Source organism: Rhamphochromis longiceps, linkage group LG9 (genome assembly GCF_057381845.1).
Source record: "Rhamphochromis longiceps isolate RC_006_pf linkage group LG9, R_longiceps_female_GT1.1, whole genome shotgun sequence".
NCBI classification, from domain to species: domain Eukaryota; kingdom Metazoa; phylum Chordata; class Actinopteri; order Cichliformes; family Cichlidae; genus Rhamphochromis; species Rhamphochromis longiceps.
In genome coordinates, this window is record NC_140565.1 from 10,250,185 (window position 1) to 10,276,433 (window position 26,249).

The window sequence follows — 26,249 nt, forward strand, 5'->3', positions numbered from 1 at the left end:
GTCCAATCGTCTATAATGAAATTATTGTTTTTCATTAGTTGGCAAAAGATGGGGGTTGTTGACGGCAATTCAGTGAATGCAACAGGGGAGGACGCCAGTTTGGATGGAGGGGAATCAGCAGGACAGATGAGATTTTGTTTAGGAGTCGAGTAGTTGTGTGAATGAGGAGAGGAGAGCACATTAGACTGCTGAGAGACGGGGAGGTAGTCAAGCACTGACCACATGTCTTCTTGGATTTCAGCAAAACAGATGGGCTCATCTCGGTCTTGAAATAATTCAACTCGGGGTTGAACTGATGCAGTTTGAGAGGCATCTACAGGAGAGGCAGGGGTGGGTGAGGGCTGCTGAGACTGCGCAGTGATGGGGAGGGGGTCGAGCTCTTCCAGCACTGACAGCAGTTCTTCCTCACTGTCTGCGACAAAGGCTTCCTCTGTCTGGAACTGAAGGGCTGCAACAGGGGAGTCCAATGAGGAAAACAAACACAGAGTTTTCATTAGCTGATACAAACTCTGTGCAGTGACTGTTTCATCATTCAGTGCAGTGATGCACACATGTAGGAACTGCATGTTGGCACTTTGGACATACATAGTTTTCTTTGGTCGACCAGGCTGGATGCTCTTTGGCATGATTCTGTCTTTCTGTTTCAGCCTGCTTGAAATATCTGGCTTTCTGGTCGTTTGAAAGCGACTTCCACTGTGGACAGAAGATCATAAGAACACACTGTGAGCACTGCTACTACACATAACTACAGGACAGCTGGGACACATGCAAAAACATGAGCAGACAACATTAACAGATGCATAAATGTATGCAGAGTTACACACTTACTCTCTGTCCCACCACTGCATTTACGGCTGCACTTCCAGGGATGTTGAGTTCAGCAATGACCTTTGGCCTCTGCTCTTTGAGATAGAGCATGAAGGCATTTGGCAGCTTCGTGACGTATGGCCCATCTTCATCCTGAATGTGTTCACTGACAGGTGTTGCCAGCTGTGGTGGCTTGTCTCGCGCTCAAAGAGGACAAAATAGAGAACAATACAGTGTTCAGCTGCCTGGCTGTGCTTTACACACAGCCCTGCTCTGGTACACCCACTATGCCGGCCTTTGTACACTCTCTCCATCTAATGATAGAGAGGAAGGATACATTCACTACTTCTAGCCTCCACTATTCAAATTGAGTATTTTCACAGTGTCCTAAAAGCTTCCTGAAAAGCCTTTACACTATTTTCCAAAACGCTGCATCCAGAGCACAGTCAGGGACTGGAAGGAGAGAGTAGATTTCCCCCATATGGACTTCTCTCTTCATTGGCTCCCAATTAAATCCCAAATAAAAATCCAAATACTTGCCCTCACACACACAAGGTCTTGAATAATCACCCCCAATTTTGTCTACAAGATCTCACAGTGCCATATCATCCCAACAGAGTGCTTTGCTCTCAGACTGCTGGCTTCCGAGGGGATTTAAAAGTACAATGGAAGGCAGAGCCATCACTTTTCAGGCCCCTCTCTGTGGAACCAGCTCCCACTTTGTATTCGGGACACAGACACTTGCTCTCATTTTTTAATTAAGCGTGAAACCTTTTTGCCAAAGTCCAATAACTTGAGAGAGGAGCCAAAGACGTCCTCGTCCCAGATTCGTCCCAAGACAGATTCACACCTATTCGCACCTTGTCTGCTGTGACCTGAAGAACTCGCGTGACCATTGCGACTCTCAAGGTGCTAAAAATCACACAAGAGTTTAAATGCGTGAGAGGCCACACTTGAGTAGCAAAGAAGCTTAGCTGATGAGATTAAATGTGCAGTTGCATGAGAGCACTAGTCTTTTTAGTGATCTACCTTTTGACCAGTTTAGAACCTGACAAGCGAGTAATCACAATGCCCACCTTGTTAATTGTCCTGAAAGCTTCATAAGCCGGACAATGACTCAGTGATGTTGCAGTTTTTCACAGCGATGGTGGTATAGTGGCGAGCATAGCTGCCTTCCAAGCAGTTGACCCGGGTTCGATTCCCGGCCATCGCAGTTGCTTCTCGCAGTGCTGTTCAAGCATGTGGGCTGCGTACTGTTTTACACTAAAAACGTTCTCCGCTCTTTCTGCAAAGGCTTACAATGTCAGGCCAGGTGCATTCTTCATCGGCCTCGCTGCTACCGTTTGCTGTGGAAAGACACTGTTCACACAGGCTTTGAGTTCTCATCACTTCATACATATACCTTCTTACATGACACTGTGATTGGACACGCTACTTCTTCATAAAGACACCCAGTCCCACTTTAAATATTGTGCTGAATGTTTGGAATGAAGATAACATTTTACTAACCATGTACTGATCAGCTCTTTGCGGTGGCAAAATCATCAGCTGTGTGTGTTACTGTTCATGCAAACAAGCAAGCTAATGTCAGCCAGCTAGCTTCAACCGCAGCTGTGCTGCACCGATCTCACGGAACTGCAAAACCACAAGCTTTCTCACCAAAGTCATGCAGCTACCGCATTTACAATCCAGCGTGGCCGTTGTTGTGCACATCCTACTTGAAAGACGTGTGGCGTAGGACTTGGAAGACGTATGTCTTTCAAGTATGTAGCTCCAAAACCAAAAGTGGTTGTTGTGGCCGAGCGGTCAAGGCGATGGACTCGAAATCCATTGGGGTCTCCCCGCACAGGTTCGAATCCTGTCGACAACGGTCAGCTGTTTTGCGGCAGTCCAGACGTTGATTTGAGAAGAAGCCACGGCATGGAGATCACCTGAGAAGGTGCCAGGAGAAAGAGCCAGGCCTTTGCTTGTGAAAATAGAGCACGCAGAAGCAATGGACCCAGCTATGTCCTGACAAAATTAGGCACATATTCAGTAAACATGGCATCCTTCAATTGCTCTCTTAGGCACCCCAGACGTGTAGTCATCCAGGATCCTGTCTGAGTACCGCCAATGACTGATGCGTCTGACAAATGCTGATTGCTTTGCAAGAGGATCGGGATTGGAGGGACAGCGGATTTCACCGGGAATGGGACAACAGCAGAAATAGCTTCAAACATCAAACATTACTGCATGAAAAGCACAAAGAGTGGACACATTTCATTGTTTGGAGCACTGCTTTTCACTACAGCTCTTTGCATGTAAAAACTTTGCTCTTCTCCACAGCTGGCTGACGGACACGCAAAAGTGCAAGCAAGAGTGGCCACAGACCCACTATGCCGGCCTTTGTACACTCTCTCCATCTAATGATAGAGAGGAAGGATACATTCACTACTTCTAGCCTCCACTATTCAAATTCAGTATTTTCACAGCGTCCTAAAAGCTTCCTGAAAAGCCTTTACACTGTTTTCCAAAACGCTGCTGTGCTGCCCCTTTAATCCTCCCCAGTTCCCTCAGTTTGAGATCCTTCTTGGACTTGGTGTCATGGTACTCCAAGTTTTGCCAAACTTTGCAACTGTTGCAGCCCCTATGTGTGGCTGTGCTAACGACAAGAACACTTTCACATGGACTTCAGGTGCACAAGCGAGCTTTGAAGAAGTAAAAAAACTCCTGGTGAATAGTCCTGCACTGGCACTGTTTGACCCTGCCTTGCGTGTTGTGATCTCTACTGATGCAAGTGACTATGGGCTTGGTGCTGTATTTGCTCAAGTGCAACCTGATGGCACAGAAAAACCTGTGGCGTTTGCTACCTGCACACTGCCTGCAACAGATCAAAAGTACTCAACTGTTGAAAAAGAAGCTTATGCTTGTGTGTGGGCTGCAGAGAAATGGAGAACGTATTTGTGGGGCCGACGTTTCACTCTGCGGACAGACCACCAAGCTCTGACAACGCTGCTGAGCACCAAAGGGTTTAATAGGGTTGGCATGCGCATCGCCCGCTGGTCTGCCCGCCTCCTGTGTTTTGACTATGATGTTATTTACCGCCCAGGTTCTCAGAACTATACAGCTGACTGTCTCTCTCGCCTGCCCCTGCCCGTTTCTTCCCATTCCACATCAGATTCAGATCATGAAATGGTAGCCCAAGTTTCTGCTGCCATGTCCTCACTTCCAGTTGCGGACTTTGACTCTGCCTGTTCAACTTGCCCTGAACTGGTTGCTTTGCGTTCACAAATACAAAGTGGCTGGCCTGCCTCAATCAAAGCACTTGATGTCACGCTTGCACCTTACTACAAAATCCGTAATGAACTCTCAACCCTAAGTGATTATGTTCTCAGAGGCTCAAGGCTCATTGCACCACTTTCAGTGAGACCTAAACTGATTGCACTGGCACATGAAAGTCACCATTGTGCGCACAAAACAAAGATTAAGAGATCTCTACTGGTGGCCAAAAATGGACTCACAAGTTCAGTCTGCCATAACCTCATGCCTCCTTTGCCAGTCCAATGACAAAACTGCACATACTAATCCTGCTCCTCTCCAACCCGTCCCACTGCCTGATGGACCGTGGAAAAAACTTGGTCTTGACATTGTTGGGCCTTTTGATACTGCAATACCTGCTTGTAGATACGTCATAACATTGACTGACTACTACTCCAAATGGCCTGAGCTTGCCTTTTCACCTTATGCTACTACTGATGATGTCATTCAGTTCCTCTCATCTGTCTTTAGTCGTCATGGCAACCCAGAGAACATCATAACTGACAATGGTGCACAGTTCACCTCTGTAATGTTCACCTCATTCCTCCAGAATAGAGGCATCTCCCACAGCAGAACATCTGTCTACTACCCAGCTGCAAACGGAGCAATCGAACGGTTTCATCGTGCCCTCCGCACCTGTATCCAGACATCAATCCAGCAGTCGAAACCATGGAAGGCGACTGTGCTGGATTGGCTTCAAGTTTACTGTGCAACACCGCATGCAACTACTTCCCTCTACTTCCCTCTCCCTAAGAACTCCTGTGTGGCAGGAAGATGCGTACTATACTGGATGTACTCCCTTTGCCTCCTGCTGTGTCTCCACTGGATACGTTGCACGTCACTCAGTTCAGAAATATCAGTTGAAAATGCAACGTTACACTGATGGTAGGCGTCACGCACGGAAACCTTCTTTTCTACCAGGAGAGAGTGTGAGGATAAGGAAACCCCACCATGTTCCCAAAGGACATCCCAGATTTACCCCTCCTGTAACAGTAACAAAAGCCAAAGGCTTGAATGCCTTCTTGCTGAGTGATGGAAAGAGTTGGAATGCCACTCATCTAGCACGCTGTCGCCCAGTGACTGAAAAGAACGCTGACACTGCTAGGCTGCACCACACTCAGACTGGCTCACCTACTGCCAGAAGACTGCCACGCGTCAAGTACAAGCCTCGCTGGCACAAAGACTATATTGTAGCATAATAGGTTGCTTCCTCTCTGTGCAGGGGGATGACTGAAGGGATCACCTTGCTAATCCTTGCTGTCCAAACTGGCCTCATTGAGCTGCAGGTCATCCACAGAGCCTTCCTCCTCTCTATCATCCTCTTTATTGTTGTTGCTTCCATCCTGCAGTCCATGCTGGAGATAGCTGAGTCCTAGCCCTGGGAGCATCTAGAGGCAATTAAGATAATATACCAAAGACTTTTTTCATGTGTTTATTTTTAAGAAAACTCTGTGTCCCACTGTTTGTTTTATTTTTTACTGATCATAAACAACCAGAGGTGTGGACTCGAGTCACATGACTTGGACTCGAGTCAGACTCGAGTCATTAATTTTATGACTTTAGACTTGACTTGAAAAAATGTTCTAAGACTTGTGACTTGACTTGGACTTTTACACCAATGACTTGGGACTTGAATTGGACTTGAACCGGTTTACTTGAAAAGACTTGATATTTCACCCCAAATATAAAATTTAACATACATATTATATAGAGATTGAAAATGTGACGTCATTCAGGGGTAAAACCGCAAAGGATTCTGGGAACTCGTGGCAAGAGGTACTAGCGCACGCAGGCTTTCAATTGAAATCACAGCGATAAAAAAGAAACACAAAAATGGCAAGAAGCTGTTGTATTATTAACTGCAATAGCCGGTCGCATGACAGCCACGGGAAGCCGACGGGTAAAGAGATCGGTTGTTATCGGATTACGTTGTTGAAGAGAAATTGTTCGAGCCATGTTTCCGAAGTAACAAAGAGGCGACGGGTGGCCTGGATTGCAGCCATTCAAAGACCAAATATAACGTCCCAGAACACTCCAGCTCACAGGTTAGTCTGCTCCGAGCATTCCCACAAAGGTCAGTCTGCTGTTGTAGTTAATGCGTCATTTTCATAACATAATTGGTGATATAGGTTACAAGCAAGTCTGGCGCTGAACAGAAATTGTCGCTCCTTTGTTTGTTGTGCATAAATAGTGAATTGTCCTGACACAATATTGCGTTTCGCTTCTGTTATTTTGGTACATTGACAAAAACATATACTTTTATTGACAGGATAAAACAGGTTTTTTGTATCACTAATTGTCCAGTACGATTACAGCATACAGTATTATTGTCACTGCTACATTTCTGTAACGCGTACCAGAAATTATTTCCACTGCTAATTAATTACCGTTGAGCTCAAAGGTCCTATTAATAAACGGTTAAGGAATGTGTATTTATGACGACAATTTGTGAGACTGGTAAACTTATGATACGTACGATGGTCTTTCGTTCTACACGGTGCATTTCAAGGTCCTGCACCCATCCGTCGGTAAACTGTACCTGGGCTTGTTGCAGTGACCTGAAGTTACTATCGTGCCAAACTAGGTATCCCCGACAGAATTTGTTTCCCCTGCGTCGGGAGCACACGCTGGACTGTCCAAATCACGGACAAACAGTATCCCACATTGTTGATTTTTAGTTTACAAACACTTCTTATAATGACTGACTACTCCTGACATTTTTGAGATCTTAGCTCTTTATACAACGAAGTTATAGTGGGATACAAATAATATCAGGCTGGTCCTGCCACAATTTGTTCCCCCTGTGTAAATCACGGACAAACAGTATCCCACATTGCTGATTTTTCGTTCACAAACACTTCTTATTATGACGCATTTCTCCTGAAACTTTGGAGGATTTAGCTCTTTATATAATAAAGTTACAGGAGAATAAAAATAGTTATTAGCCAAAATGTTTATGGTTTATTAAAATAATCCCATCTGATACCCCGTGAGCAATAAATATATAATTTTCTGTTGTAACCCTCAAACTGAATGGTAATGTAACGATACTAATTTTTCACAAAATGAAAACATCAGTACTTCCTGCATGCTCCCAGCACAGGGGAAACAAATTCTGTCGGGGATACCTACTTTGGCACGACACCGGTCCTACAACCGCATCCAAGAATAACATGCAGCTTATCTCAGAACTGTCGGTGAAAATTATCCTTGGAGCTAGGTTTAATTGAGCTGCATTTTAAAGAGGTGCAATTTCACAATTTGTGTATATTTTCTACGTTCACTATTTTGTCATGTGTTGAGAAAAACACAGATTTAAAAATTACATGGTCTAATATTTACATTTAGCATAACTGCAACATTATTTTTTTGTTTTTTTCTTTTTAAAGACTCGAAAGGACTTGAAATTCAAAATTTCAGACTTGTGACTTTACTCGGACTTTTACACCAGTGACTTGAGACTCGACTCTGACTTGCCTGACATTACTTGAGACTTGACTTGAGACTTGAGGATAAAGACTTGAGACTTACTTGAGACTTGCAAAACAATGACTTGGTCCCACCTCTGGCTTTATCAAGTTTTATTTTCAGCGCTGTGTATTTTTCCTGCACGTCTTCAAGCTTGCAGTCCGTTTGTTTCTGTTTAATTTCTTGTTGCTTTTGTTCTTGAAGCAACTCTTTATTTTTGTTCAGTGTTTTATCAAGCTTTACCTGAAGCGCTTTGTATTTTTCCTCCATGCCTTGGAGTTTGCACTGCTTCATGTCCTGTTGTTGTTTTTCTTGGAGGAGTTCTTAATTTTTTTTGCAGAGCTTCATTAAGCTTGATTTGCAAGCCTTTGTTGTGTTTCTCCAGGTCCTGGAGCTTGAAATCCATTTCCTTCTGTTTTATCTCCTGTAGCCTTTTTTCTTGAAGAAACTCTTCATTTGTGTGCGGTCTTTCATCAAGCTTTACTTGCAGCTCCTGATTCTTTTTGTCCTTCAGCACTAGTTTTTCTAGTGCTTTATCAAGCTTTGCTTGGAGCTCAAAGTTTCTTCCCTGCATTTCTAGGAGTTCCATTTCTTTCAACTTTTGAATATCTTCCTTTTCTAGAAGCTGGTTGAATGATTTGTCTACTTGATCAGGAAGTTGAATTTTGTCTTCCTGATCACAAAGAGGAGAGTTGGGCTTTACTGTTTTTTTCTGTTTTCTCTGAGACATGTTTGAATCTGTAAACTGTCACTCTGTTTATATCTGAATTAACTAATTTCAAGAAACTGTTGCAATTACCTGGACTGCCTCAGCCCAGGTGATGTAACATTAGCAGACAGAGGGTTTGATGTTGCAGAATCTTTGGAGCTGTGCCATGCTGAACTGAAGAGCCCAGCTTTCACCAAAAGGAAGAACTAACTGGGCCCTAGATTGCCCAATCAAATCTCTTAATGCCACCTGCCCTCTCCTACATTAACTGTGGGCTCACCTTGTAGAACAGAGTTGAGTGTGGAAGAAATGGCAAAAATATGGAGCTGAAAAGCTGAGAGAGAAAAAGAAATGATAAATAAATCAATGTGTCAAATTAACTGACATGTTAGCTGGTGGAGTGCCCACTGCATTATATATATATCATCTCTTTTTTATAATAAATAATCAAAAACTTTATTTAAACTAAGATTTTAAAAAATATGTGCAGTGATTGATGTGCTCTCAGACATGTGCTTCAATCCACACACAAATACAAAACAATCTGACCACACGTACAACTGTTTCACAAACTCTATAAAGCATTCACACTCCAATGGATGCATCAGAAAGCAGCTTGGGATTACAATCTTGTCCAAGGATATTTCGCCTGCAGACTGGAGCAGCCAGGGATCAAACCAGAAAACTTTCTGATCAAAAGCTGACTTGTGCTAAATGCTGAACGGCAGCCAACCCATTTTAGCCATTTAATGAATGTGCCATTTAATCTTGGCTGCAGCCAAGATTAAATGGCACATTCATTAATTACAGAGTTACGGATTGTTACATGGAACTCAAAAGAAATAATGAACCCATCTCGTGTCCTGTGTCTTCTATAGCTGTCTGTACTTTTACTTCCAAAGTTCATCAGCAAACAGTTTGCAGGCCTCTAATTATCAGGCTGTACTCAAGCGCTTGAATTCAACCTAAAAGCTGTGCTGTCATACAGAACCAAGTACCCTCCGCGGAAACTATAGCTAATGTCACAACTGGATCTGATGAGACAGCTATGATTTCTGGACTCGAAGTAAATAATCCTGAATCAATTTATACAACATCAGTTTGTTTGTTTTGCTTTCATAACAAATAGTTTGAGCCATATACAAATACAGAAGTGACAAAAGGAAACATATTTACAATCCAAAGTCAGACTAACTATTTTCAGTAGCACAGTCTTTTATTTACAGTCTGCTTCTCCTGGTGGTAAACCTCTATCACATGTTTGGATTAAAAATTAGGCCTATATAGCTGCTGGTTCCAGTTTAAGCAATATGTTAAAAATACTAAATTCTTCATTGATTTGAGCTGTGGGGTTTGCTATACACTGGCAGAAAATTGTAGAGTAAATGGTGAAAACGAACAAACCAAATAACAAGATCCTTGAATTCCATCTTTTTTATTAACAGAAACTCCAACAAATTTGTGCCCAATTGATGATGTTTGGGACATGAAAAGTCCAGTCCAGCAGGTGGCGGTAATGCGCCTTAAAGCTTTAACCGCCAAAAAATACAAGAGCAGAAGAAGAAGAAGAAGCCGAGTTCCCGCTTTATGGCGTTTTTCTCTCCGATTATTGTCAAGACTGATTTAACACTTAAAGGTAAGTATCGAGCTAATATTAATCCGAGTCTAGTTAATCTTGAGTTTAGCTCCTGAATGAGTCTTTCTGTTGCTCTCCTCGGTGTCTCTTCTCAAGTTTTTGTGAACAAGTTGGAAAAAAAAATCTGACTAAATTGACTCAAGCTGCTTTAAACTAATTTACAGAAAGATATCACCAAAAGGTTGTGAAACACAGAGAAGAAAATAATTTTATTAGAAGAAAGCTTTTAAATGAGCTCATTGTAATCAGAGTTTGTGTTGTTTTATTAGTCTGTTATTAAGGCTACTTAGCATCTCTGTGGCACCTGCACAGCTTATGAATGCAGCTTGCTAACTAAGCTAGCTAGCGCCACCCTTCTTCCATATAAGGTCACTTCCGGCTCCAAAAGACCCAACATGTTGGCGGTAAAAGTGCTATAATGAAATACATTTATGAGAAATGTAAAAATAAATGTGTTCCAGGCTAAAACACAGCTGCCTTTATCAGCGCAAAGTTGTGATGAGGCTTACTCAGATGATGGCTCAGATTTCTACACCCACTCGGATATACAGATGAAATCAAGACAAGTACATCAATACAAAAATTCACAGGATTGTTCAAAAAATAATAAATTGCATGAATATAGGAAATCTTCCTCTCAGTGACTGAGTTGTCTCATTGTGTCCTCATTTTTTATAAATCAAGGCCTGAGTAACCCAACCTTAAGTCTTCATTAAGGTTTTTGTCACATAGATAGAAAATAAACTCAGAGATTAAGCGGCTGTTATAAACAGAGTGATTAGTTTATGTAAAAAATGTAGTTTGTTGTTGTTCTGGTTTATGTGCTGAAAATGGTTTTATTTGTGTATGTTCAATGTGTTAGACTTGTACATAGTTAAATATATGATCAAATAATGTTGAATCCTGGATATGGATTTGTAAGCAATGAAATTTGAAATAAGGGGGTAGGAACAAGAAAACTTCATCCTACTCCTTTTCGAGCACACACATTCTGTAGACATAGATATTTGCATGAAAACTTGATGATTTTTAAGTTTTGTTATTTTTATTTTTTTCTGTTGTTATTTCAATTATATTTGCATGTTTGAAATAAATTTTATCTATCTATCTATCTATCTATCTATCTATCTATCTATCTATCTATCTATCTATCTATCTATCTATCATTTCTCACGGCACACGTATATTGTCGGGTTTTTTCTTGGCCAGGGCATATTTTAAAGAGGAATTGCTCTCCTGGTACTGGTGTGTCATACTGCTGAATTTGGTATCGGTGCTCAAACCTTTTGTGTTTGTTTCAAACAAGTTGTCCACCCAAGGAAGCTAAAATGTGTTCTGTGTGTTCTCAGATGAACATATGAGACACTTTGACTCTTCAGTGCAGTGTGGAGCTTAACAAAGTTCTGTTTTGTGTCCCAGCTGATCAGGAGGAGGAGAAGAGTCTGACGGAGCAGCAGAGGAAATTTCAGCTACTTGGACTCAGCTCAGCCACTGCAGAGAAAACAATGAGCTCAACACAGAAGGTGACAGATACTAGTGTTAAGAAATACTCCATTAAAAGCTGAAGTACTGATATGTATATTTTATGCTAAACTAAGTGAACCTTGTGCAATATTAATGTAATGTAGAAATAATGTATACAATGTATACAATGCCTACATCTTAGACGGTGACGTTGCCTCTAAACATCAAAATGAGCAGGAAGATGTTAAAGTGGGATTCAGCAGGATTCAACCCTAACATCAGCTGTAGTGGCTCAGTGTGGGGAAAAGGGTCACAGCTCACAATCATTTCTATTGAGAGCTCCAGTAGATTTTTTTAATGTACAGGCTGTGATCAGCTGACCTGCTGCTCTCTGTGAATTCATCCAGATGTCAGCAGATGTTTCACGAGTTGTCCTGGCTGATTTCCTTTCTCTACACTGACAGTACACTGTCTTTATATTAGACACTAACCTGTTGGTATGTGGGTGGAGCTCAGTGAATGAATGTCAGCATCATGAGCTTAAGTTTAAGTTAATCTCTGCTACACTTGATGTAATCTAACTCTGACATGAGCACCACAGTCACTGTGCACCAGTCACACACTGTTCTTTACTTAAATCCATCACATTACAGTAAACTTGCCTGCTTATCCTGCACTAACCTGCAGAGGATTTTGCTGCAGTCTTTACATCACATTGTGAGACAAACTGCACACAAACAGTTTGTGTGTTTACTGATGTTTGTTGGGCTGATAGAATCACTGCATTTGAAATTACCTGCCACATAAAAAATATTACTCCATTTATTCTCGCTCGTCTTCTGTATTGCTAACTAGATGTTGAAATACCGCGACCGCAACTTATCAGCACCTGCAGTCGTTCAGGTTCTGGTGGTGTTTGGTGCCACACTCCACCTTCAGGTTTAAAACTAGTGTTAATGGAGGGAGTTTGAAGCTTCAGTTTGTTTAATGACTGCATTTCACTCACTGCCTCTGTTTGTATCTCTGTCACTGCAGGACCAACATGGACCGAGAAGTCAGCGCTCTCAGGAGGCCGACAAACCTCACAGAAGCAAGAGAGAGAAAAAAAACACCTGTGACGAGTGTGGGAAGGATTTTACTTTGAAGTCTAAACTAAAACAACATCAGCTCATCCACACTGGAGAGAGACCGTTCAGCTGTGACTTGTGTGGAAAGTCGTTTTCCTGGAAGAATTCCCTAAAAACACACCAAGTCGTCCACAGTGGAGTTAAAGCTTACAGCTGTGATCAGTGTGGCAGAGCTTTTACTCACAGTAGCAACTTACAGAGACATCTAGTTACCCACTCTGGAGTTAAGGCATACAGCTGTGACATCTGTGGAAAAACCTTCAGCCGGCTAGGGTACCGAAATATACACGTACGCATTCACTCCGGAGAAGATGTGTACTGGTGTGATCAGTGTGGTAAATACTTTACAACAGACGCACAGTTACAACGCCACATGTTTACCCACACTGAGGAGAGACCTTATCAATGTGACCTGTGTGAGAAGACTTTTAAAACTCCACAGTACCTGAGAGAACACCAACAGATCCACACCAGAAAGAGACTCTACAAGTGCAGTTACTGTGAGGTTTGTATTTTTATTTTATTCTTGTAAGTTCAGTCTGACTGTTTGGAACAAGTCTGCTCATTAAATTGTGTTAGCATGTTAGCACTTCTACTGCACCGAAGAGTAGCTCTGAGCCATTATTCAGGTTTTCATTTCATTTAAGTGTAAGTCAGATGTTACTGTAATATTAAATAAGTATTGCTGTAGTATTATGGTGGTAGTATTGTAGTTATTGTAGCCCAGTAAACTGAGTGTGTTAATTGAAACAGTAAAATGTAATTGGACGTCTGCAGAGATGCTCTTTATTTCAGGCGACTTTCAGGATAAAAGTGTTGAAGGACTGACTTACACTGTCTTTGTGTCTTTGTTTAGAAGCAGAGCGACACAGATGGATCCACTTCTCAACCCTGTCATCGCTGTGGTGGTGGGAAAGACTTTCGTTGTGACATCTGTGGAAAAACTTTCAGTCAGCAAGCCGGCCTAAAAATACATCAACGTAAACACACTGGAGACAAACTGAAATACTGCAAAGAATGTGGGAGAAGCTTCCCCACATCAGCTGAGTTAAAACATCATGAACTCTTTCACAGTGGGGTCAAAAAGCACCTCTGTGATCAGTGTGGGTCATCCTTCACCACTGCAAGTCACCTTAAAACACACAAACGAGTCCACACAGGAGCGAAACCATACAAGTGCAGACACTGTGACAAAAGCTTCTCACAGTCAGGTCATCGTAACGAGCATGAACGTACACACATGGAAGGAAACTACAGCTGTGAGCAGTGTGACAAGAGCTTCAGTAATCTCAGTTCATACTCTGCACACAAACGATCCCACGTTACTACTAAACTGTTTCACTGTTACCACTGTGCCAAAACATTCACTTCATCATCTGCTCTGTGCAAACATCAGCGCGATCACGCAGGGCTGAAATCGTTCCCATCACAGGATCAGAGTGAATCTGAAGAGAGAGAAACATCCTCTGGTTTCAGAGTCCAACTTAAAACCCTGGAGATCAGGCTCCACAGAGTTCAGGTCGGCTCTCCTTAAGTTTAAGTTTAAGTTCAAATGAGGCTGTGAATCAAACTTCCTGTAGTTCCATTTTAATCTTTATAAATTGTTCTTCTGTTTGTGTTCAGTCGTTACCTTTTTTTTTCAGTGGTTGGATTAAAAATCAGTTTTCTGTTGTTTAAGTTTTTATTGAATGTATTTTGTTAAATAAAGTTAAAATATTGTTAAATAAAGAATTGTTTGAACGACAAAGATTTTGAGCCATGATGTCATTTCCTGTATTTCAGAGTAAAGACTGAAGTGACAAATGGAAACATGTTTACAGTCATGGAATAAACACTGATGGGTCATCTGTAGGAAGCACTATTGCTGACCTGACAGACTCGACCTTGTTTACAAAGAAAGAAAGGAACTGATGACATGTGTCAGCAGAGGCTTTCAGGGTTGTTTAGAGTAGAGCTGATAGTCTTAAAGAGAACACGGCGATTATGACAATTTAACACAATGATCTGAGAAAAATATCTGTTTCTTTCATTTTTACTGTATTCTGATCAAATTTCCAACATTCTTTTAACATTTCAAAAGAATTTGTCTTTCTTCCACTTTCACACTTGGCCCTAAAAACACCAACATCCGTGCATCACCCTTGTGTCAGTCTAATGAACCTAACATGTGATTGATACATAACACACATTCACACTGGCTGCATATATCAGTCCGGGGGGGCAGAGCAGAACTCTGTATGAATCAGACGCGCTCACATATTCAGGCTTTCCAGAGGCGTTTACCATCAGAAGAAGCAGAACAATGAATCATCAGCACCCCGCAGAAGAACACAGCAAGCAACAACTCTAACAATAAAGACGTGCTGGAGCCAAAAGATGCAGATAGCGAGTTTTAAACGATAACGCACAGGATCAAAGGGGGAGAGGGTAAAAACCCACTGCCTCCTGAGATAAAGATCAGCAAGTCAAGCTGGCAGCAGACGACACAAAACGCTCTCTGGAGGAGGCGGCGACTGTGGAGCAGGCCGACGGAGAGGCGGATCGGCAGACAGGAAGCTCCCGGGGTCCCACAACAAGATGTTGCGCGTCAGACTGGAGCAGGATATCCCCATGTTGGTGACACTGCCCATCGAGGTACAGCCCAACTTGGCAAACCAACCCTTCCCTTTCTTGGACACCACACTGGCTGATCTGGGCATCCAAGACTGAGTCTCACTCCGTGTGGGGACGTTTTTTTGTTTTTGTTTGTTTTTTAAGAAGCAATCATGTGTATATATTCAGCTCAGAGCTGAAGGAGAGGGTGGTTTGGGTTGACACCAAGAAGACCCATCCTAGAGGTACGGCGGTGGGATCCAACTGCAGGGATGTGGTCAGATGGCAGTCTGTGGAAATCAGGTGACAGTGAGAGCAACTTGATTTTCCTATTTTGTCCTTCAGATACGAGTGAAAGCCCAGATGCCAGGAGACAAGCAGCTCCAGGAGGTCCTGTACAGCACCGAGGTCCACACTGACCGCTCCTTCTGCTGCACTGGAATGGATATCCTGCCCTGGAAACAGACGTGTGCAGGTCTAGAAGCAGTTTAAATCCCATACTTTTTTGATCTGTGAGGCTCTTAATGTCACGTCTGCAGCCATGAAAGTCAGCTCAGGGTTTCTTGATTCTGATTTTTCTTTGCTGTGTCACATTTAGCTCATATCTGCATTGCCATGCCCTGAAAACAAGCTGCCGGGCTTTAGTCAGGCTCAGGGACAACGGGAGATCTGAGGAGCAACACGATGAGAACAACTAAAACTGAACAAACTTAACATCTGATTACCTTTTTTATTTGTAAGAAAAAGTTTAATGCGCCAACTGTCCACAGCAAAGCTTATTATGACAAGACTGCTTTTATTCAGTGATGTCAAAGTGTCATCACTTCATACCTCTGAACTGACATTAGATGTATTGCATACCTTGTTAGAATTACACTGTTGAAGCATTTGTAAAAAGCTTCTGTCCTTGTTAATTTATGTTTTAGGATAAGTTTTTGGGCTGTGTAAGGTCACAGGTTGCATTTCTGAGCAGAGTAGTAAAGGTAAAGTAAGTGTTTTCAAAACTAGCCACTCAGCATGTGTACAAACAGTGAGAAATCTCTGAAGAAAACCGTTTGAAGGAGCAAGAACACACGCGTTTCTCCACAGGTTAAAGCCCGCTTTAATAATCAATATGAATCAAAGACTTCTGTCAACACAAAATAAATGTAAGGAAACACATCCAGTTTCTATAACTGACGACAAGCTTGGACCACAGTGATCTAAACTCATCCTCTACATTGGAAATGTAAACAAATGTAAATGTGGTTTTTACTGTACCAGAGCAGGGCTGTGTGTGTAGAGCACAGCCAGGCAGCTGAACACTGTATTGTTCTCTTTTTGGTCCTCTTCGAGCGGGAGACGAGCCACCAAAGCTGGCAACACCGGTCAGTGAACACATTCAGTTTTCAGGCCCCTCTTCTGTGGAACCAGCTTCCAGTTTGGATTCAGGAGACAAGATTTCAAGATTAGGCTTAAAACTTTCCTCTTTGGTAAAGTATATATTTAGGGCTGGACCAGGTGACCTTGAATCCTCCTTTAGTTATGCTGCAATAGATGTAGCCTGCCGGGGATTCCCATGATGCATTGAGTTTTTCCTTTCCAGTCTCCTTTCTCACTCAGTATGAGTTAATAGACGTCTCTGCATTGAATCATATCTGTTATTAACCTCTGTCTCTCTTCCACAGCAGGTCTTTTATCCTGTCTTCCTTCTCTCACCCCAACCGGTCGCAGAAGATGGCCCCGCCCCTCCCTGAGCCTGGTTCTGCTGGAGGTTTCTTCCTGTTAAAAGGGAGTTTTTCCTTCCCACTGTCGCCAAAGTGCTTGCTCATAGGGGGTCATATGATTGTTGGGTTTTTCTCTGTATCTATGAAGCGCCTTGAGGCAACTTTTGTTGTGATTTGGCGCTATATAAATAAAATTGAATTGAATTGAATTATCTGAGGAAGAAGCAGAGTTGGTTTGTTTCCAGCTGAAATCATCCAGGCTCAGGAATTTGAATCGATCCACATCATTTCTGCTTGAACTAGAGAACATGAGTGTCGACTTACATTTGGTCTGTGAGACACATGTCATAGTGACAGTATTTGGGTTAATATGGCATTACTCACCCTGGTCGCATTTCTTCAATATCAGGCACCAAGTTCAGGAACTCGTTCTTTTGCAGCCCGCGCAAGGTAGGAGGTCTCCAGAGTGGGAACCATCGGGAAGTTTTCACAGTCTGAGCAGGAGGGACTGGAGGCACGTGAGCTGTTCTCAGGGGTCCTTTAACACAAATCACACCAAGTTAGAATCAAATAGATAACCTGTCAATAACCGTTTGCAGATCGAGGTCAATGTTCCTAAAAATATGTTTACTTCTGGCCCATGGAGCCACAGCGCGAGTCCGAGAGAGAGGGGCAGGTAGAGGAAGGGGTGAGGGTAGCACTGCTGAAGCTCGTCACGGATGGATCACGTCCGATCGGTGAGATGAGAGAAAGCTGAAGTGAAACAACAGCAGGATGAGGTAGACGTCAATATAGGAACTCCCTGATGTGACACAGAAAGGCTATTTTTTTATTTCTTTGTATTATTTCTCACCTTGCAGTCACTGATGCTGTTCACCAGCTGCTTGTATTCAGTATTGAAGGTGTGTGTCAGAAGGCGCAGGCACTACAACACAACAGGAACAAGACCGATCAGCTCCGAGCAGAGAAGGAAGAAGGCAGCAACAAGAACGCCCACTAAGCCCACGTTTTTCTCACCTTGGTGGCCAGCTCCTTCTCACGCTTTCAAAGGTGGTGCTGGAGATCTGCGAGGAGGCGGAGGTGGACGTGGACAGAGTGCTGGAGCTCACGCTGGGGGACAGAGACTCACTCAGGGACTTGGTGGTGGGAGCTGTTCCCACGGGAGCCGCCTCTCCCAGAAGGTGACAGGTCTTTTCCACCTGGACGAAAGATGGGGGCGAATGTGAGGTGGGGAGAAGAGGGGAGGTTAGTCATGTAAAGTCTGTACTCTAAGAAAAAACTTTTTAGAATAGCACTTTGGTCTTTGAGTTGAAAAGTCATTTTTCCCTCTACGATATTAAACAGATTTATTTCTTTATGAATCTTTTAAGGCCCCACCTCCTGCAGCTGCTCCATCTTCTCCAGCTTCCACTGGTGCTCTAGGATGAGGCTATCTCCTCTGGGCCTCCAGCCGGCCAGGTTCTCCTCTCCACGCACATAAGCCACTGATGTGTCCAGGACCTTCCTCCTCCTCCTCTGCATCCCTGCTCAGGACATGAGCCCTCATTAGGATGAAGCTCTCCACAGAATTATGATAAAACAGCTGCCGTTCTTTAAACATGTTTCATGGCCGCTCACCTGGGCTTCCAGTGTCAGACATCTTACACAAGCTCAGCTCGTAGATCCCAGTCACTCGGTTGCTATAATGAAGCAGAAGTTTTGAACAAGGAAACTTTGTAACAGGGCAGATATCTTTGATTGTGAAACAGAGATGGCCACAGTGCAGCAGCCCAGATTTACCAGTCAGGAGTTTTGGAGTATCCAGTCCCAAAGAGGTTCTTGAGAGAACGGGGTGGGGCATATCTTGGCGTCTCGGGAGTAAAAGACCGTGCAGATGTCTTTGGTGATAATGGCAGGCTGGATGCAATGGTCCAGCTGCAGAGAGGAGATAAAGGGTGTGTGTTAGACACGATGACATCAAGAGACTTAAAAACACGTACAAACAGGTACAACACGGCGGAGCAGCGGCTGACCTCCAGATACGCAGATAAGGTCATGTAGATCTTCTCTCCGTAGGGAGTGACGCGGTTGAGCAGGAGGGAACCTTTTAAGGGTGTTTTTATTTGTGCTCCCTGGCCTGGAAATAAACGGTTTCCGATCAGACCTGCTTCATCTTCGTGCCATTGGTATCTGACTCGCTTGCTCCCCCATGCATTTTAAAAGAATCCTTCTCTTCAGCATGAAGTTCTGGCTCAGCTTTAGTGTCTGCGTTACATGTACACAAAGACTGAAACGTTCAATGATAAAAACACACAGTGGAATAAAATTGTAAGACGTCATCAGTTGATGCAGTTTAAGGACACTTGTTCTTCTGTGCAGTCTCACCTGGAGCTCACGTTTCTAGTTCATGCCATCATGACCAAAGATTCTTCAATTAATAGTTTAAAGATGTCCATGAATGCACTGCTAACTGCTCTTCACCCTGATAAAAATCAACATGCATTTAGAATAAGAAACACTTTTACAAAACCAAAAGCTTCACTGTACTTAGTGATTTATACGTCTACAAAACAGGTTCAGTTTGTAACTGAGAGAGCGGCTCAGTGGTGCTGAATTATATTTCCAATAGAAACACAATTTCATATGTTGTAGTAACAACACACTGCCACAAGATGGCAGCCTAGGCCTACTTTACCATGCTGTTCCAGTCAAAAAGAAAAAGTGACAGAGCCTTGAAAGAGTGACAGAGACACTTTTTATGAACTCATCTGTAATGTGTCACCTTTTCTGTAGGATGAAGAAGTGCTTCCCTTCTTTTAAAGTAAATACAGGCTTACAAAGATCCTCTAAACATGTTTCTGAAATAATCCTAAACACAATCATTAAATCAAAAATGCAAGAAACTATTTATTTAATCACTCTTCTTAACTTAATTCCTTAACTTAGTAAAAAAAAAAAAAAATAGAGAAGAACTTTTCTGCTGTCTCACCTCTGTCAGTTTTCATGCTGTTGCAAGAACAGGTGGAGGTGCAGGTGGAACTCTGACTTCATTTTTTTTTTCTCTTCCTTCTTTTTTGTTAAAGGACTAATACCTCACACACTGCACTGAAAACGTGAGATGGCAGAGTGCAGTCTGAAGTTTTCAGCTTATGTCCCCAAGAAGCATTATTTTCCCAGTATATGGAAACACGTTTCTTCTCTCTGCCGTTCTCTGTTTCACTCTCTGTCTATAAATAGTTACATTTATAGACCTCTTTCATAGATTTTAGTTAAAACATCTGTACATGATTATACATTAAACTCTAGTTCACACAAATAACCGTCCATGACTTTCTTCTCGTGTTTCTTTATAATCTCTTTCTGTGCATTTAGACAAAACTAAAAGTTCATTGTGGGACAGTTTTTCCAATATTAGTGTATTGATTGCAAAGAGCCAACGGTAACAGGGAAGGTTAGAGAGATCCTTGCTTGTTTTTGTCTCTGTGTATGGGTGTGCTACAAAATGTTTTTCTTCCATGTTGTACTGTTTGAATCTTCTCGTTTCTCTGTCGTGCTATTTGCCTCACACTCTGCCAAAACGCAAACACATTCAGCTCATATGGATGCACAGTGAAGTGCTCCCATCAATATGAACACACCTTTTGCCCAACTGTCCTCCAGTCCTTCTCTCCAGTGTCTATATTTTTGCCTTTTGATTGACCTTCTCCTCCTGTTGTAATCTGATGATGCTTTACGAGTTTGTGAGGGGGAGGGCATACAGTGGCAAGAACTAATGTTCTCTGTGATGTGTATGTGCTCTCTGTTCACATTCCAACTATAACAGTCTGAATCATGAGTTAAAAGTCTGCTTTGGTGTGTGTTTCCAAAAAAGATCTTGCGTTTTACCCAAAAATGTGGCTAGGAGGAGAAACTCAACTTGTAAAACTTAGTAACTCCTCCATCAGCATGGGAAAGTATGTGCGGTCTAAGCTAGCGCTGTTCTGTAGATTTTGCTTGTGTGTATGTACGTGTGTGTGTGTGTGTGTGTGTATCGTCTTTTCTGCAAAGCGTGCGTGTGTTTCTGCACGTGTACTTTCAGCTGGGTTGTTGGGCCGTACCTTCGTGAGGTTTCAATCCCATGGTTTCTCACGCTGGTCAGAAGAGCTCGTAAAGCAGTCAATGAGAGGTTGATGTCATTCATCTAACCGCAGCGGGGCTATTTGTGACTCTGTTAATGAAAGAACGGCTGGACACACAAATGAACTTGGTTTGTGGCTTTGCAGAAAAGTCATACGGATCATCTAGCTGCAGACAGATCCACTGACCTGTATTAGTCCACACAAAACCCCATCTCTCCGCCTGCCTGTTCTGATGTTTTCCTTTTCCCCGGAGTCAGACCAAAGGAAACATCTCAACAGCTATTAAAGTGAGTTTGGGCTCTTTATGAGTAGCTGTAATGTTTTTAGTGAGCTGTTATTACACAGTGTCCAGTTTCAGACGCTCTACTGATGCATCGTCTAAAAACCTGCACTGCAATAGGCGTACTGATGCGGTTTCACTCACACTGTAGCAGCATGAAACAGAAGAAACTCTTTCATCCTCTTCTTATCCCGTACTTCTTTTTTTAAACTCATATTTCTTTACTGGTCTCCACGCATTTTCTCACAGTTTTTTCATTGTTTCTGTTTATAGAATTTACTTATTTTGTCCATTTATCCCCGTTTTCCATCTTCACCTTGACAGTTTTGGTGCTGCCACATCTTGCAGAAGAAAATCTTTGTTTTGTATGATGCACTTGTGTGTGTGTGTGTGTGTGTGTGTGTGTGTGTGTGTGTGTGTGTGTGTGTGTGTGTGTGTGTGTGTGTGTGTGTGCGCGCGTGCACATGCTTGCAGTATCTGAAAACTTCTCACGATCGGCATCTCAAGGGGTATATGATGGTATGGAAATTTTGTCAACATGGACCTAATGGTTCTGCAGTAATTGTAGTCTGTGGCAACTCTGGAAAAGACCAGGAGGATAAGGTGGAGGGAGACAGGGGAGTCGGTAAAGAAAGAGAAGGAAGAATGTGGAAAAATGCATCACAAATGGCATAATGCTTAGCATTTAGATGCAAGAGCAGATCCATAATTCATGTTGCTAATGAAAGCTAGAGGGTAGCCAGTTAGTGCGGAGGGGACCATGCTGATCGGATGGGAGGGAACTCTGACTTCAGTGTGGTTTGTATGTGCAGGCAGGAGTGTGACATCTCAGGACAGCAGAGGGTTGTCGAGCACGGTGACTCCTGCTGCGACGCCCCCGTCTGACTGTCCTGAGCTCTTGGTCCTCAGCAGACGGCCCACACACTCATTCATCACCATGTCTTTACCCCGCCTGTAAGAAAGCAAAGAAAAGGCTAACATTAGAAACAGCCACCAACCAATCCCTTTTACTCCACCACCCAAAAACCAGTGAGAAACACTAGTTAGTATTAACTTGGAATCAAAGTGCACTAATCCCCAGGCTCCCAGCATAACATACAGTCCAACACAAACTCCACAAACTGTCTTGCTTCAGCTGATTTTCCTTCACCTTCTCTCCAGACAATCTGTTGTGCTCTTTTCAGCACAAAGCCACACTCCTGCTCACTGATCCTCACCTCTTTTTAACCTAGTCTCAGCAACTTTGTCCCATAGCTTGCACATCCTTTCCACCTCCATCTTTCTTCCCAGCCAACTGATACATACCTTTTCTCCTTCCTTAAAAGCCAGCCTAAGAAATACGAGTTCATAAACGCCACAGAGAAATAAATCAGAGGAATAAAATGCAAATGATATTGCTTACACTGAACAGCAACACCCAGGTGAGGATTATCTAATGCCAAATTTTCCAAACAATGAACAAACCGTGCCCTTTGTCTCACCATGTCTAGAGTGTAGAGGTCAGCCAATGTCGCTCGGATCTGCTGCACAGCTTGAGGCTGGTCTGGGAAGAATCTGTCCAGGACTCCAGGTCTGGGGAGCACTTGCTGAACCTTCTTGGTTGACACCCCCATACTCCGCGCCCCGCCAGGGAAAGGGGGCCCAGTGCAGCAGCGCCTCCCGGCCCCACAGAGCCCGGGACAGTCCACCCAACCCCACCACAGAGAAAACTGCACCCACCCCACCATCCACTCATCTTCCAGACTACATAAGACAATAGACGCCCAGGCTGAGATCTTCCTCCACCTCTCCTGTATCTCCCCCTCCTGCAGAGAGAGTTCCTGAAGAGCGGAAAGCTCCAGAGAGTTGCAGCATGGCCTAGAGGTGTCACTATCACAATCTGCGGGGAGTATGATCATTTGTTATGAAAAAAGAAGACCCAAATGCAGACTCACAGGCTGGCAAGGATAAACTAAAGGCAGCCTGTTTATTTTGGACGGAGAGAATGATATGAAATATCTGACAGGGAACTGAGAAACTCAGAAACCTATACTGGGGGATAACACTAGGAAACATGACCAGTGAAGCTGGGTGACGAAAGGAGAAGATTAAACAATAAACACACAGGACGGTCATTAGGGAAGAGGAGACGGCAGGGACAAATCAGGAGTAACGAGACAGTTACAGCAAAACTCAACATAACCAACAAAATAAAATAGGAAGCACGTGTTTTGATCGCTGGCTCCAGTCTGCATGCTGAAGCTTCCTTTGGTTACAAGATACAGAACCAACGTTAGTGTGAATGAGACTATGAGAATGTTATATAGCATTTGCTCCACTTTGAATTCAGTTTGAAGAAGTAAAGAGACAAACAAACTTAAAAGAGACCATAGGATTAAAAAAACACAGACACCGCAAAAGGACGAAACACGGGCAAGAAGCAAAGTAAACAGAAAAGGAAGCAAGGAAATAGAAAGATAAGATCCACATGAATAGAATAGACAAAATATGAGTGCTTCAAGCAAACTGTGCAGGAATAAAATATAAATAGCAAACAGCAGAAATAAATAACAAATGGGGGAAAATATGTAGGATGAACAGGAACAAAGACACTGGAGAACAAAGTGGTGAGGGTTACTCAGACCACCATTAACTGACTAAATACATGGGAACTGGCAAAGTGAGACGCGGTCACAGAGAGTGACAAGGTACAAGGCGCACAAAAAGAGGGACTGGCAAAATTAGACGTCTATCAGAAGTACAGAATACAGAGACAGACAGGCAGACAGTGAAACAAACATGGAGACAAAACCTGCTACACACAGAGACAACACTAACACGGCCTGAACATGAAAGGAAACAAATTTAGACCAGCAACTAAGAGGAAGCACTAATTTGGAAGGGAAATAATACCAGACATATGGTGCACTCTGAATATCACCAGTCTGTTGCAAAGCTAACAGAGAGACAGACAAGCATTCACACCTACAGCTAATTTAAAGATACCACTTCAGCGTCACAGCTGGGTCCTTCTCTGTGTTATAAACGACACAGAGAAGGCCCCAGCTGTGACGCCACAGTAGTTCATTTGTTGACTGATACATCGATGTAGTCTCTCAGGAACGAGGGCGAAATGCCAACGACCGCCTGTCTGTTTTCAGGGCTGTATTTGAAGCCATGCTCCAATCAGGCAAAGTTTTAAGTGTTGCACATTTCGATGGGTTTCTTTCAGCTGACATAGTTTCCATTTGGGTCATGTGGTGTTAGATACCCCAGCGTGTGGTCATAGGGTGAAGAGCCCGGACGATTAGTGGGATTTTAGGTGTGGTGTAAAAATGACGCTGCAACTTTAAAAACGTTGTTGCTTTAAGGATTAACGTACAACCATACTTGGGCTGAGTTTGACACTGGTTCTCTTCAGTAATTAAAATAGCTTTAACACATGATAAGATCAAATGTCAGCTACACTGTGACAGTCGAGGGGCCACACTCAGATATATTTATTCGCTTGTTCTCTTTGTGTGATAAGAGTTTCCATCTGAATTTAACCCCTGTGTGGGGCTGATCTTTCATTTCATTTTATTTCAAGCTCAGATTCTTTGCCTTTGGCACATTTTCTGTGACGAGACTTCAAACCATTCCCACCGTCCTTATTAATCAACATGGTGAAGTGATTCTTCGCAAGGTGATGGGATAGGAAGAGTTTCAGAAAATGAGGCCTTTTGTCTTTATTGGAGAGGTCAGTGCAGACAGGACGGATGGGGGGAAGGCGAGGGGGGAATGACACACAGGAAACGGTGTTGGTCAGACCCAAAGACAGGCGTGGGCAGTGAGGACTCTCACCTTCAGACTCACTGTCTAATCAGTCTGACAGTGAGTCTGAAGACAGAGCAACCCAACACACGTTACTATGTTCATCATCATCATCATTGTTTATTTATATAGCACTTTAAAAACACACAAGGCTGACCAAACTGCTGAACAATAGAAACATAATAGATACCATAAGAATAATAAATACGATACAATAATAAACATAGCGAAAAACAATAAAATACAAGTCAGTCAACCACTGAGTCAAAAGCCAGTGAATAAAAATGCTTTTTCAATCTGGATTTAAAAACCAGCACTGATGTCGATTGCCTAATGTGAAGAGGAAGATTATTCCAAAGCTTAGGAGCCACGATAGAGAACGCTCGGTCTCCTCTCAGTTTCAGCCGTGATTTGGGGACTGAGAGCAACAGCTGCTCAGCTGACCGGAGCGAACGAGTGGGGACATAGGGCTTCAGCAGGTGCCAGACCATTTAAAGATTTAAAAACCAATAAAAGAACTTGAAAATGAATCCTAAATTCAATTGGAAGCCAGTGCAGGGAGGCCAAGAGTGATGTTATCACTAAGCAGGACATTAAATCAAATTAATGAGACACCAAAACAAGAGCTGGAGCCCAAGACAGCCATGAAGTCACAGTGTACACAAATACACAAGAAACACAGAAACCAGCTGGGTGGATGTGGCTCGGGAACCTTCTGTTACCTTGAACGTCGGTGTTTTGAACGCTGGCTGCTCCAGTCTGCTTGTATTTGTCCAAGATTTCCCCTCATATCTTGGTTATGGTTATTTTTTCTTTTATTAAACTGATCACACTCCTGTTCATGAATAGAAAAAAACCCCATCAGTGTATTTTCACTTAAACAAGCAGCTGTTTTTTTTGCATTAAAGTTATATAAAAATGTAACAGTGCAAATTCCTCGCTGACAGTTTAACCAAAAGGCATTTCCAGTGGAAAGTAGCCGACATATCCTCAGCATAACCATGTATAATATCCACAAAACCTGAGAAGGTTGGAGAGAAGGTAGGCGAACTCTGCTGGGATCTGCGTTTAACAAAGTGTCTAAAGACGAAACAAAGAAATCTTTCTGTAAATGTTCAGATGCACAGACTGGACTGAAAAAGAGTGAAAAAGCAGCTAACGTCCAAAAATAAGAAAACTTTGAAAGAACTCCAAAAAAACCTGGAGAACTTTTGCTCAAAAAACAGTTTTGTTTTTTTTAAATTACAAGGCAATCTGACAAAATGTCATCAAAT

The 26,249-nt window shown here is 42.8% G+C and overlaps 3 protein-coding genes and 2 non-coding genes across 6 annotated transcripts; 3 read left to right on the forward strand and 2 right to left on the reverse strand.

Moving 5' to 3' along the window:
* Window positions 1-174: 174 nt before the first annotated feature.
* Window positions 175-925, reverse strand: LOC146661664 (transcription factor 7-like). Its single transcript, XM_085418199.1, has 3 exons — window positions 829-925; window positions 586-693; window positions 175-448 (listed from the first exon to the last, which is right to left on the reverse strand). The coding sequence occupies exons 1-3, from the start codon at window positions 916-918 to the stop codon at window positions 314-316; spliced, it is 333 nt and encodes a 110-aa protein (XP_085274325.1). The 5' UTR covers window positions 919-925; the 3' UTR covers window positions 175-313.
* Window positions 926-1,948: 1,023 nt separating this feature from the next.
* Window positions 1,949-2,020, forward strand: trnag-ucc (transfer RNA glycine (anticodon UCC)). The gene has a single exon. It is a non-coding gene; the product is annotated as a tRNA-Gly (tRNA).
* Window positions 2,021-2,595: 575 nt separating this feature from the next.
* trnas-cga (transfer RNA serine (anticodon CGA)) lies at window positions 2,596-2,677 on the forward strand. Its single transcript has one exon. It is a non-coding gene; the product is annotated as a tRNA-Ser (tRNA).
* A 7,176-nt stretch (window positions 2,678-9,853) lies between these two features.
* Window positions 9,854-14,152, forward strand: LOC146661667 (uncharacterized). 2 transcript variants are annotated; one of them, XM_085417750.1, is made up of 4 exons: window positions 9,854-9,917; window positions 11,337-11,440; window positions 12,417-13,013; window positions 13,365-14,152. In XM_085417750.1, exons 1-4 carry the CDS (start codon window positions 9,869-9,871, stop codon window positions 14,040-14,042), a joined length of 1,428 nt encoding a protein of 475 aa, XP_085273876.1. In that variant the 5' UTR covers window positions 9,854-9,868; the 3' UTR covers window positions 14,043-14,152. The 2 variants fall into 2 exon arrangements, with proteins under 2 accessions (XP_085273876.1, XP_085273877.1); XM_085417751.1 differs by having other exon boundaries at window positions 13,368-14,152.
* A 2,516-nt stretch (window positions 14,153-16,668) lies between these two features.
* LOC146661668 (kinesin-like protein KIF1B) lies at window positions 16,669-18,201 on the reverse strand. The gene is made up of 5 exons (XM_085419489.1): window positions 18,184-18,201; window positions 17,847-18,005; window positions 17,660-17,731; window positions 17,438-17,559; window positions 16,669-17,344 (listed from the first exon to the last, which is right to left on the reverse strand). Exons 1-5 carry the CDS (start codon window positions 18,199-18,201, stop codon window positions 17,212-17,214), a joined length of 504 nt encoding a protein of 167 aa, XP_085275615.1. The 3' UTR covers window positions 16,669-17,211.
* Window positions 18,202-26,249: the final 8,048 nt, after the last annotated feature.